Source organism: Diachasma alloeum, unplaced genomic scaffold (genome assembly GCF_001412515.2).
Source record: "Diachasma alloeum isolate Michigan unplaced genomic scaffold, Dall2.0 Dall_scaffold_00179, whole genome shotgun sequence".
Classification (NCBI taxonomy): Eukaryota; Metazoa; Arthropoda; class Insecta; order Hymenoptera; family Braconidae; genus Diachasma; species Diachasma alloeum.
Genome location: NW_021680345.1, coordinates 1,792,551 through 1,805,375, shown reverse-complemented (window position 1 = coordinate 1,805,375; position 12,825 = coordinate 1,792,551). Strand labels below are relative to the sequence as shown.

The following is a 12,825-nucleotide window of genomic DNA, read 5'->3' as shown; positions in this document are numbered from 1 at the left end:
CCCCCTCAGGCCACAATTTCCCCCTCTTGCATATGATTGGCTGTGAAGCAAGAATTTCAATCGAAACATAACCTCAGAATGGTGAACCGTCATCTGTGACGCTGCGTCAGTTGGAACAAGACACCGGTTTGTTCATAAACAACTAATGTTCCCCCGCAGTTTTTTCTATAGCAATTAATTACAATAATTACCATGAGTTCATCGTTGGTAGCTAAGGTGCTTCGCACAACAGGTGAGCCCTCGTGACCCTTTATTCCACCTCGAAACTCACGAAAATACTCACCACGTAAACAATTATTCCAGCTAAAATTGAAGCAGCAGATTTGAAAGACAAGATCAGTGAAATCCAGAAGGAGATAATCCTTCTGAAAACCGATGTGAATCAATTCATCGATGATAACTACGTAGATTTTCTGGCGAAAGTGGAGAAGGATACAATTTTGATAGAAAGGGCTGACAAATTGGTGGATAACATGAAAGGATTGAAGAACAGGATAGAGGATCAGGTAATTTGTTTTTAAATTTCCTCATTTGCTTTCAATTCAGTAACAAATGTCCCAAAATAAACACAAACCATTCAGGGGTTTGGGTGCAACGACAACTGTCAGAGCAAGCACTCATCGAATTTTCGTCGTTTTTATATTCGAATTGTGTCTCAAGAAAACAGTTCAATCGTGATGAAAACCTTTTTTACAGCTCTCTTTCCAACTATTGTTCTGTAATCCCTGAATCCTTCTACTCCACTACTGAATTATTTTTCACTTACAGATAAAAGTGGAGCTCTCAGGTTCCACCAAAGAATTGAAAAGTCTATCTCAAGCCCTGGAGGCTTCCAACCTCAGCCTGGACCTTTCCTCTCAACTCCTAGAGTTGCACACCTCCCTAAAAACAGTAGATAAACTACAACAAGAGAAGCGTTACGTGGAAGCAGCAAGAGTGTTCAAAAGAATGCAGAGAATCCTGAACAAGAGAGAAGACAACGATCTGAAATTGTTGAACATATACCCTCCCATCAGGGACTGTTACTTCACTGCCTACAGTACATTTTTATCGACAATCAAGGGAATATGGGAGCAGACGGTTTGCTGGAGTGATCACCAAGGCTCGGAGCCATCTTCAAAAAGTAATAAAGACAATTCAATCAGTTTAAGGATCGACTGTCAGCCAAAACAGATGCAGGACCTCCTGCAAGCTCTGCATTACGCCGAGGAGCTCTCCCCCAGTCTTCAGTTCTTCTGCACAAAAATCCTCAAACGATTCATCATTCCTATCATCCATTATGATTGCTCGGTCTATGTTGCTGAGAAAACAGTGTTCAATGTGAATGTCTTGAATGAGAAACAGTCGCCCACGTACAAGAGCACTCTTCATAATTTGAAGCTGCTGTTTCAATTCCTGAATCAACATTTTCAGTGCAATGTTGAGGAGAAAACGTTCATTGGACTCATCAGTGGACAATTGTTCGAGAGGCTCGAGGAGGAGTTGATAAAGAATTGTGTCTCCAAGACTATTCCTGATTCCAGTGCTGAGCTGCAGAATTTTAGAGAGGTGGAGGAGAATGTACAGGAGTTTGAGAATTATTTGGTTGAGATTGGTGAGTAGAATTGGATCTCCTGTTATTGATAAATTTGTTCATCTTCGTTTTTAAGAGTAAAGAAGTAAAGGAATCAATAGAAAATTATGGAGCTGAAACTAACGAAAGATTCGACAGCAGAGGATTTGTCTTAGGCAAATCTAGAGGTGTATAAATGTTTTTAAGTAATGTACAAACTGTTTCGCAGTTGAAAAACATTTGTACATATGATTATTTGACTCTCCTCTCCTACACTTAACTATCTCCTAAATTAAATTTTCCGCTGACGAATATTCTGCTAGTTTCAGCTTCATTAGAAAATTTGAAGAATTTATCAGGATTTATTTTTAGTAAGAGACTTCATGAATTACAAGAATAGCTTTCAATATTTATCAATAAACCACACCGTTCTAGTGTTATTTGTGAAATAGTTGCACGAATGTTCTTGAATTGATTAACTTTTTCATTGAGATTGATGAGTAGAATTGGATATCTTATTATTGAAGAGTTTTCTTCTATTGAAAATTCTATTTTCATCGGCGATTCTACTGAAAAGTTCCGCAGCTTTTTGCGGACTTTTTCCAATAGAAAATATTTTATCGAGAAAATCAATAGCATTTCATTTTCCCATGCAACTTATTGGATTGAGATATTTTCTATAGAAATTCCTCGGCTCAAATCTCCCTAGTTTTTTCGTGTGATTTTTTTAATAAAAGGAAAACAGAGTGAAAAAAAATGGGAACACTTATGTCGAGAAATTACTGTAGAAAATGCCTCAATATAAAAATTTGCATCGAAAGATCAAATTCTACTAATTTTTTCTATTAAATAGTTTCTATTGGACATTTTCCATGATAAAATGCGAAGTAAAGCTGCGGGATTTTCGAATAGAATCCAATAGACTTTCCTGACGAATTTGCAAATTTTTTCTACAAAATTTCATTCGCACGTGATCCAGAAATCAATGTCGTTCGTATTTTTTCTAGGATTCGTTCGACCTGAGGAATTGTTCCTCTCTCAATACATCAGCAATATCGATCATTTATACATCGATAAAAAGTGTCAAGGGCTGCTAAACACTGCTAGAGAAATAATGAAAAAAGATCTGCACGACGCCTTCAAATACGAACCCGAGGTTCCAGAATTCCCATTACTCCAAGATAAACTCAGTGATAGAAACCCCAGTGACACAATCATGGAGAGGAAATTGAGCAAAAATACATTCCAATTGCCTTCATGTCAGATTAGCAAAAGCGCACGAGAAATTCTAGAGTTAGTGAGAAGCATTCTGGATGAGGTGACGCGCAGTCCTGAGGCATGCTCAGTGAGGCTGTACTACACAAGTAGAAACATCTTCGAGATGTACGCTGGAGCGGTCCCGGAGTACCACAAAAAATTTCTAGAGACTATTCCCCAACAGGTTGCCTTATTCCACAATAACTGCATGTACTTTGCTCATCACCTGATGACACTGGGGCACGAGTACCACGACAAGATTCCAACGCACTTGGAGAAGCATAATGTGACTTATGTGGATCTCACATTGAAATTACGAGCAGTTGGGGCTGAATATTTCATGAATCATATGAAGTATCAGAGAAATATCATTACGGAAATTATCAGGGACTCTGGTAGGTCGTTATAGTTACTCTAAAAGAAACAAGAAGTTAAATCTGAATCGTTTGATTAATCCATATTTAAAATATTACCCTTCGTGACTTGAATTAAGAATTATCATGTACTTAATTATTTACAGGACTATCCCAACTAGGCCAGAGTTCGAAACTACCTCCAGGTACAGAGAGAGCCCTGCGGCAGTGCGTACGTCAACTAGAATTACTGAAAACAGTATGGTCAGAGGTACTCCCAGTGAATACTTACTGCAAAGCTTTAGGTGAACTCCACTCCCGTTGTTTACTTCGTAAATATTATTCCTCAATCAATTTTGACCTTCTTTCATTCAGGATGCATCACGAATTCAATGATCGAAGACTTGGTCCTGAAAGTGATAACAGTAGAAGACATTCCAGCAGCTGTGGCAACCGAACTCGTGGGATTGTTCAATATAATAGTGAAACGAGTGCCAGCAATATTTCCAGTAAGTAAAAAATCAAAAAAATTAAATTGAAATTAGAAGCTAAACGGAAAAATGATCGTATCACGCTTTTCTGTCCTCCTAGCCATAAGGAAATTGTGTAAATTGTCCATATTAAAAATAAGCTTTATTTTTATTATCCGTTCATCTTGATAAATGGATAATCAAAAATGTCTGTTTTTCATGTTTAATTTTTCCAAGTATGATTAATAAAGCGTGAATGATAATGACTTTCGAACTGAAATGCCCAATAGGAATTGGGTAAATTACCAATATTTTAAACTTCATGACAATTATCAATTCATCTCGGTAAGGAGTGATTTTATTCAACCACTGAAAAGATTCCCTGACAATGCTGCCCTCACAATCATAGAGAAATTGTATAAATTTCCAATATTTAAAACCATTTTTATGTTAATTATCAATTGATCTTGATGGTGAATGATGAGGTCCTGTCACATTTCACTCTTTCGTATTTTATCTCTTCAAGTATGATCTATAGATCCTGAATGATAATGAATTTCAAACTGAAATTCCCAAAAGAAATTGAGTAAATTATCAATATTTTAAACTTGTCTCGTGTCAATTATCAATGCATCTCAATAATGAGTGATTTTATTCAACTATTTAAAAAATTCACCAACATTTTCTACAAAAATCACTTAATCTCGACACAAATGTGAAATTTTTACCAAATTCGAAGCAATTTTAATACAGTTCGTATTCTATTGTTTTCAAATATGATTTTTATATCGTGAATTATAAAGGAAAATGGCACAATTCCTAAGTCATCTTACTTTTGCATATCAATAGTGAAATGATAAAATAATATCAATGAATTATATTCTTACGGATATGCTGCCCTTGCAATTTTAAGGAAATTATGTAAATTGCTAATATTTCAAATTTTTCTCATGTCAATTATGAACTTATCTTGAGGAGTGATTTTGTTTGACTACTAAAAGGATTCCCTAACATCTTTTCAAAAATCATTCATTCCAGAGACCAATGCAAAATTTTCGATGAATTCGAATCAATTTTGATACAGTTTGTATTCTATTTTCCTCAAATGTAAATATTAGATCATGAATTACAAAGAAAAAATACACAATTACTAATCCATGTTTCTCTTGCACGTCAGTAATGAGGTAATAAAATGAAATCAATCAATTTCCCTCAAAATGAGCGAATTAGATTCTTATAGATATCTCCGTCAAGAAATTTCATGACATAGAAAAGTCACCTCGCATAATAGTCTACAGTTCAATAAATCATCGCAAAACTAGTGCCGCCGATGAGTTTCTAATTACAAAAAAAACGAGGGAATCAAATTAAAATGAAAGCCCTTCAATTATGAAAAATCATTTTTATTATAAAAAGGATGAGTACAAAAAGCCAATACCTGTTCAAAAATTTACCTTTACCTTCCAGGATCCACATGCAATAAATCGTAACGTGAGCAAATGGCAGAAGCTGCTGGAACTCATTAAAATACTAGAGGCATCACTCAGAGACATTCAGGATCGTTGGGCAGATGGTAAAGGGCCCCTTGCTCATGAATTCACATCGACCCAGGTGAAGCAGTTGATAAGAGCTCTCTTCCAGAATACTGAGAGAAGAGCAGCTCTCCTTGCCACCATCAAATAGCACTTGTTCATATTTATTTTTTACCTGTGAATGTATTTATCCTGTGATCTCATCGGGAAATAAAAAAATTATTGCACAATTGCTATTGCAAAATTGTCTTCCGCTCCATTTTTCCAATTGGTCCATTCAATTTTTAATGATTTTGATTGGCTTTTCGTTGGATACGGCTGCTGTCAAGGGGGACAGAAGTGATTTGGGTAGAGGCAGAGTGGCGTACGGTAATAATGAGCGTAAATTATTTAATTATGTTCCAAATACCAAGTTATCATTTTACATTGAATGTTTAAACATCGCAGATTGCTTACTGTCTGCACTTAATTCAATTATAATCAGCCAAGAAATAATTCATGTCCATAATTCATTTTTTTAGAACTATTGCTGCTCTTTGATAGCAACAATTACCAAATTTTTTTTGCATAACAACAAATTTTAGTTTTCTTCTCTACTTTTGTATAGTTCTATGTTCAATTGGAATTTATAGAATTTCAAAGCTCTATTTTTTATGTAGGCGAGTAAAACAAGAAGATTGAACGATGTATATGTCGTATAAAATATAAAATCAAGTTGTTCATTGCCGCTTTGGAGCAATAGGAAGATGTTTTCATTCAGTAGTGGAGGGGGTTCCATAACGGAAAAAGTCAATCTCTGAAATTTTGTTGGATATCCGTTGATGTTTATTATCTCGATCGTAAGTGATACTGCGAAAGATTGTCAGAGGAAAATTTTTATGGCAATTTACCACGTTCCAAAAAATTCTGGAATTTTTTTCTAATTAAAGAATTATTTCCCTATCAAAATGTAGTTTGCTGGATCCATCATATTTATGTAGTTATGTAAATAATTCGCCAACGAATGATTTGAAACGTAAATGTTGAGATACATTGTTCTAGGAAATTTCCTCAGTCAGAAAAAAAATCTCTTGACATTTTTTCAAATTAACAAATGCTTTTCGAGTCGAGTTTTCACTCAAATGTGTAGGGATGATTGTGAAGTTGTTTCGATGAGCGATTTGAATGAAAAGTGTCAAGAGACATTTTCTGGTGAGAGGGTTTTCAGCTAGAAAAAAAAATCGTTGAATTTTTCCCATAAAATCACTCACCAAATATCAATAAACCATATTATTTTTTAAATTACGCGTCACTACAAAATTATCAGAGGAAAATTTTTATGGTAATTTACCAAGTCCAAAAAAATTATGCGATTTTTTTCTAATTAAAAAATTATTTCCCAATCAAAATGGAGTTTGCTGGATCCATCATATTCATGTAGTTATGTAAATAATTCGGTAACGAATGATTTGAAACATAAATGTTGAGATACATTGTTCTAGGAAATTTCCTCAGCCAGAAAAGAAACCTATTGACATTTTTTCAAATTAACAAATCCTTTTCATGTCCAGCTTCGATTCACATGTGTATGAATGATTAATGAATGAATGACTAATGAAGTAATCTAGATAATGAGTAATTTGAATGGAAAGTGTCAAGAGACATTTTCTGATGAGAGATATTTCAGCTAGAAAGAAAAAAGCGTTGAAATTTTCCCCTAAAATCACTCGTCAAATATAAATAAACATCAAACAAAATGTAGAACTCAACTCGTTCGGCTGCACTATCCACCTCCCCTACTGATTTATTATTACCATATTAATCGTGAAATTACGCGTAACTACAAATAATCGCGACCGCATTACTCCTTATCAGTCTTAACTCCGCGATTGACTCATCAGAATAATTCACTCATTCCCGATATATGTAAAAACAAATCTCATTAAATTGAATCCGAAAAAAAAAAGAAATATAAAATGTCACAATTGATGAAAAGTTGGAGTCCATGAATTTGCGAAACCGTTTCAGAAAAAAAAAAGATCGTAAACGAAACATAAATTCATAGCACAATTGTTGTTTCGATAATGGTTATTTTTTTCAATTATCATGTTTTCTTGTTTTACAGTAAAATTTCTTGTTATGTACACGTCGATGCGTAGATTGGACAGAGTACGTAGTTCGATGAGGCGGAAATAGCTGAATTGTCCCGCAGATTCTGATTGGCAACGTAGCGAAGTTTCTTTATGTGCATTCACGAAGATGACGATGACTGTGAACATTGAAGTGCAAAATAGTTTGACACACATTACATGTTTTCACTTGATCGTTTTGATAAATTTTTTTTTTCCTAAATCTGATTTATAGAATGTCTTTACTTAACAATTAACAGTCTTTTAGGTTTTCATTATCACAGAAAATTGCTGCGCATGCAGTTTTGTTTTTGTTGTTGGTATTCGTATGCTCATGATTCATCTAAAATCCACTTTCTCGGACACGAATATCGTAGAGATTGTGACAGACATTAGAGACGTAGACTCGTAGTTAATCAAATAGAGTGAACAAATTTCACAGTTTTGTTAATAGTCCATTTATCTCAGGAACGAGTGGTTTTAAGAGAAAATGTCAAAGAACTGTCTTGCCCTAGGCATTTTCTTCTAAAATTAATAATTACCGAGATAATTCCATACTTAACAACGTGGAAGAATCTAAAGAGTCGTGTCTTCACGACAACAACTACTGATACTCAATAATTCGAAGCGTAATGGCTGATCGAAGACCACCAGTGCAGATTATTTTCTCGAAATCAAAGCAATTTGTAGATAAAATTGTGTATTCATCTTATTGTTTGTTTTTTTTTGGTCAATTATTGTACCTGCCACGTCCGGCCGGTGAACGACTTCGGTATCTCGATGTCCCTGAATCCTTTCCAGAGTAGTAGTTTGATCCAGAATTACCAGATGACGAGCCATAACCATCCTGTCCATAAGAATCACGCGATACGTAACCACTTGAGCTTCTCCCCGATGAATAGCTATCACCGTAGCGTCCCCTGCCTCTACCACCTCGTCCACCACTCTGATAACCGCCCCCTTGATCACCGTATCCACCGCTACCACGATAACCACCACCGCCACGTCCAAAACCACCCCTGCTACCACCCCTACTACCACCCCTAAAACCACTTCCACCACTTCTGCTACCACCTCTGCCACGTCCCCTCGATATCTCGACCCTCAATTTGGCACCCATTATCTCTGTACCATTCATATTGTTGCAGGCTAATTCAGCCTCATCGAGGGACAAAAATTCGATGAATGCAAAACCGGGCGGATTGAATGCCACCCAAACTTTGTTGAGCTTTCCGAATTTCTCGAATTCCATTTGTAGATCCTCCTTCTTTATTGTCTCGTTGAGACCACCTACGTACACTCTTGTGTATCCGTCGGGAGTCATCGTGAATCCTCGATTTTTTTTCCTCCTGAAAAATCTGTAAGTCAGGGGGCAATAGAGAAACTCCTTGAGTTATTTCTAATTGGCAATAACGATTGAAGGGAGTATTAGATGGGGCTCTAGGATACCTGTTCCCCGGAAAATTGTTCCCGGAAAATCTCTATGATTAACAAACTGGTGGATTGGCATACATTTTTATAGGCAAGAAATTCAGTAGCGAAGCGGTAAACAAAAACACGAATATTCTCAACGAACGTTTTTGAATCATATTGGGAAACAAAACCAATAGGGAGAAAATTGAAAATTCATAATTTGATGTCTATATTATCCCTTGGGCTATTTTACTCGGTCAACCTTAGATGTTTTTAAGGCATAAATTACTTGGAAAGCGGGATGCTATGCACAAGTTCTGAAATTCGGGGATGCGGAGGAGGCGACAATAGCTCAATTGGCAGAGCACCTGTCCGGCAAACAGAAGATGTGGGATCATACCCCACTTGTGTTCGAGCCCGTGTGCCTCCGAATTTTTTTATTTGTGCATTGATAATTATTCAATTATTTCCCTCATATAGAGGTCCGAAAAGTCGATGGATAGCATATAGCATCCCGCTTTCCAAGTAATTTATGCCTTAAAAACATCTAAGGTTGACCGAGTAAAATAGCCCAAGGAATAATATAGATGTTCAATATACCGGTCGTAAAATGTCTTTGATTGTAATAATTTGATGTATCTAATAGCAGTTAGGCCGTCGTTTGTCACAGTAGCCAATGTCGTGTCCATAGTTATTAATTTTTGGAAACCAAAAAACTTCATTCACTCCATCGCTAAATTGTGTAGTGCCTGAAGTTTTTTGCTTTCCAAAAATTCATACTGAGACGAGACACTTAAAATTCAACACATGCAAGGAGTACCGTTATCGCTTAAGGCCGGCGTGTATTATCTTTCGACCGTCATCTTGATTGTCTATTTTTTTTGAGAATCTATTATGTTCTCCCATTGTCATTAAAGTTTACACAGCCCCCGATTCTCCAAAAATTATAATTGTACAAACAAAAAAACGTTGCAAAAAACGAATATTCTCAAAGAACGTTTTTGAATCATATTGGGAAACAAATCCAATACGGAGAAAATTGCCAATTAATAATTTGATGTATCTAATGGCCGTTAGGCGTCGTTTGTCACAGTAGCCAATGACGTGTCCATAGTTATTAATTTTTGGAAACCAAAAAACTTCATTCGCTCCATTGCTAAATTGTGTAGTGCCTGACGTTTTTTGCTTTACAAAAATTCATAACTATGGAGACGAAACACTTAAAATTCAGCACACGCAAGGAGTACCGTTATCGCTTAAGGCCGGCGTGTATTATCTTTCGAACGTCATCTTGATTGTCTATTTTATTTTGAGAATCTATTATTATCTATTATGTTCTCCCATTGTCATTAAAGTTTACACAGCCCCCGATTCTCCAAAAATTATAATTGTATAAACAAAAAAACGTTACAAAAAAAAGAATATTCTCAAAGAACGTTTTAATAGTATTGGGAAACAAACCCAATATTAATATGGAGGACATTGCAAATTAATATTTTACTGTATCTAATGGCTGTTAGGTCGTCGTTTGTCACAGTAGCCAATGGTTTGTCGGGTCGTTAGTTCCCATGATAAATTAACACACAATTATACACTTACAATTTCCTCTCTAACGAACTTATTTTCTAATATTTATTAAAAGCGTTCTTTCCAAATATTCATTTTTTTCTACGTTTTTGATTGTACAATCATAATTTTTAGGGACTCCTGCGTGATAAAAAATTCACTCAGTGGAAATTGTGATCTATTTAAGATTATGAAGATGGCAATTATTAATTTGCAATGTCCTCCATATTAATATTGGGTTTGTTTCCCAATATTATTAAAAAGACGAGATAATGTTTGAAAGGCCCATCCGAGCCTTAAAGGGAAAATTTATTCGATTCACTACTTCACTCAAATCGTAACGATCGTGGACCACAAATTTTTGTATCTGAATCATGCGTAAGTCAAGGGGAAAACTCCTGCAGCTGATCTCATACATCAAATGGAGCAATAGTGGAGTGGAGTGGCACAACGTAGTAGTGAGTGAAATATAACTTTTTTGGGAACTGTGAATTTATCTAGAGACTTTGGAGAAATTGTTGACGAATGCTTTTTCTAGTGGAAGATATTTTCCTCAAGAAATCTGTTGAAATCTCTCTCATGTTTCCTTCTTGAATCTTTGGTTTTTAACGCAGCCCGAGCGTAGCTGTATATATTAAGAAAAGCGGGAATTTTTTGAGACATCCCCACGCTTTTTGATTGAACCACAAAATATAATTATTAGCTAGAAATGTATCTTAATTGATCCGGCTGCGGCTCACGACGACCATAGGCCATTTCTCAGAGGAAAGAGTAAAGCTGCTTCAAGACAAATGGAGTAATCCCGGAGTGGCGTGGTAGAACGTAGTATAGGGGAAGTGGGCTAAAATGAAAACTTCAACATATCTTCAACAATGACTCCAAAATAAAATAAAACAATCACTCCTTGATTTTAGTAGAGGATCTTTACAAATAAAAGAGAAATAATTGAGTTCGTGCGTTCAGTCTGCCCAGTACTTGGATGGGTGTCTGTTTAGGCCGGACATGGAGTGGCGTAGTAAGACGTTGTATAGGGAAAGTGGGCTAAAATGGAAACTAAAATATTTTCAATAATGACTCAAAAACGACTCTTTTAAATAAAAAATCGTTCATCGTAATGGAGGATCTCTACAAATAAGAGGAAAAATTGATTTCGTTCAATCGAGAATTCACTGATTCAATTTTTCAATTGATTTCTATTTTTTATTCCATTTTTCTTCTGAAGCAAAAGTGTCCACTTTACCCCACTCTCCCCCCAAGATGAATTTCACGTTTTCGGTAATTATTAATAGATTTATCTTGATGAGATTTAATGAGGTGGGGGTACTGAGTTTTCTACTTCGAGAAATTGTGAATTTCAAGCTTTTAACACGAAAAATCTGTACTCCAGAGAAGGAAGTAACAAAGCTGCTCCAAGACAAATGGAGCAATTCCGGAGTGGCGTAGTAGAACGTAGTATAGGGGAAGTAGGCTAAAATGGAAACTTTAAAATATCTTTAACAATGACTTCAAACGAAAAAAATCGTTCTTCGATCTTAATAGAGGATCTCTACAAATAAAAGAGAAAGAATTGATTTTAATCGAGAATTCACTGACTCAATTCAAGTTTTCAATTCAATTCAATGAAATTTTTCTTCTGAAGCAAAAGTATCCATTTTATCCCACTCTGCCCCAGGATGAATTTGACATTTTCGGTAATTATTAATAGATTTATCTCGATTAGCTTTAATGAGGTGGGGGAACTGAGTTTCCTACTCCGAGAAATTGTGAATTCCAAGTTTTTAACACGAAAAATCTATACTTTAGAGAAGGAAGTAACAAAGCTGCTCCAAGACAAATGGAGCAAACCCGGAGTGGCATGGTAGAACGTAGTAGAGAAGTGGGATAAAATGGAAACTTCAAAATATCTTCAACAATTCCTCCAAAATAAAATTAAAAAAAACTCTCCTTGAATTTAACAGAGGGTCTTTACAAATAAGAAAAAGAATTGATTTAGTTCAATCGAGAATTCACTGACTGATTCGATTTTTCTTGCTACACAAGTGTCCATTTTACCCCACTCTCCCCCAAGATGAATTTGACATTTTGGATAACTGAATCGTTCTCAATAATGACTGACTTTAGAAAAATGTCAAGACGCAAAAGTATTTCCTACACGAGGAAATACTCCACGAAAACCACGCCTCTTGCTATTTCCACCACAAATAATTTATTGCATGTTCAACGAGGTGGAATGAATCGACTGGCTTCACCACTTCACTCTCATCCGGGCATCACCATCACTACGATGCTACAAAATTTTTGGAGTGCAATTGGACACTTACGATTGTCGAAGTTCTCCTCGTCGAAGAGTCTCTCCTAGTTATCGTCTCTCGTTATTTTCAACTGATTAACGTTAATTTTTATTCTAATTAAAACGTGCTGACGACGAATTCATGTACACGAATCAATAGGAGAGACTTGCGAGCCAGACCGGGGCTCACAGACTATGCCACAGATGCCGAGAGACCGAAGCTTTGTCACCTCAAACCCAGACGCCGATGGGGAACGCACTGTGGAGTGAAACGCACTGTAGAC

The 12,825-nt window shown here is 36.0% G+C and overlaps 2 protein-coding genes across 3 annotated transcripts; one reads left to right on the top strand and one right to left on the bottom strand.

Annotated features, from left to right (window-relative positions):
* Positions 1 to 78: 78 nt before the first annotated feature.
* On the top strand, positions 79 to 5,397 carry LOC107042571 (centromere/kinetochore protein zw10 homolog). The gene is made up of 7 exons (XM_015263666.1): positions 79 to 232; positions 304 to 506; positions 769 to 1,594; positions 2,560 to 3,204; positions 3,330 to 3,467; positions 3,538 to 3,671; positions 5,100 to 5,397. The coding sequence occupies exons 1-7, from the start codon at positions 193 to 195 to the stop codon at positions 5,313 to 5,315; spliced, it is 2,202 nt and encodes a 733-aa protein (XP_015119152.1). The 5' UTR covers positions 79 to 192; the 3' UTR covers positions 5,316 to 5,397.
* A 140-nt stretch (positions 5,398 to 5,537) lies between these two features.
* Positions 5,538 to 12,795, bottom strand: LOC107042578 (RNA-binding protein Rsf1). Of its 2 annotated transcripts, none has more exons than XM_015263677.1 (3): positions 12,573 to 12,795; positions 8,016 to 8,630; positions 5,538 to 7,412 (listed from the first exon to the last, which is right to left on the bottom strand). In XM_015263677.1, the coding sequence occupies exons 2-3, from the start codon at positions 8,594 to 8,596 to the stop codon at positions 7,385 to 7,387; spliced, it is 609 nt and encodes a 202-aa protein (XP_015119163.1). In that variant the 5' UTR covers positions 8,597 to 8,630; positions 12,573 to 12,795; the 3' UTR covers positions 5,538 to 7,384. The 2 variants fall into 2 exon arrangements, with proteins under 2 accessions (XP_015119163.1, XP_015119171.1); XM_015263685.1 differs by having other exon boundaries at positions 8,016 to 8,621.
* Positions 12,796 to 12,825: the final 30 nt, after the last annotated feature.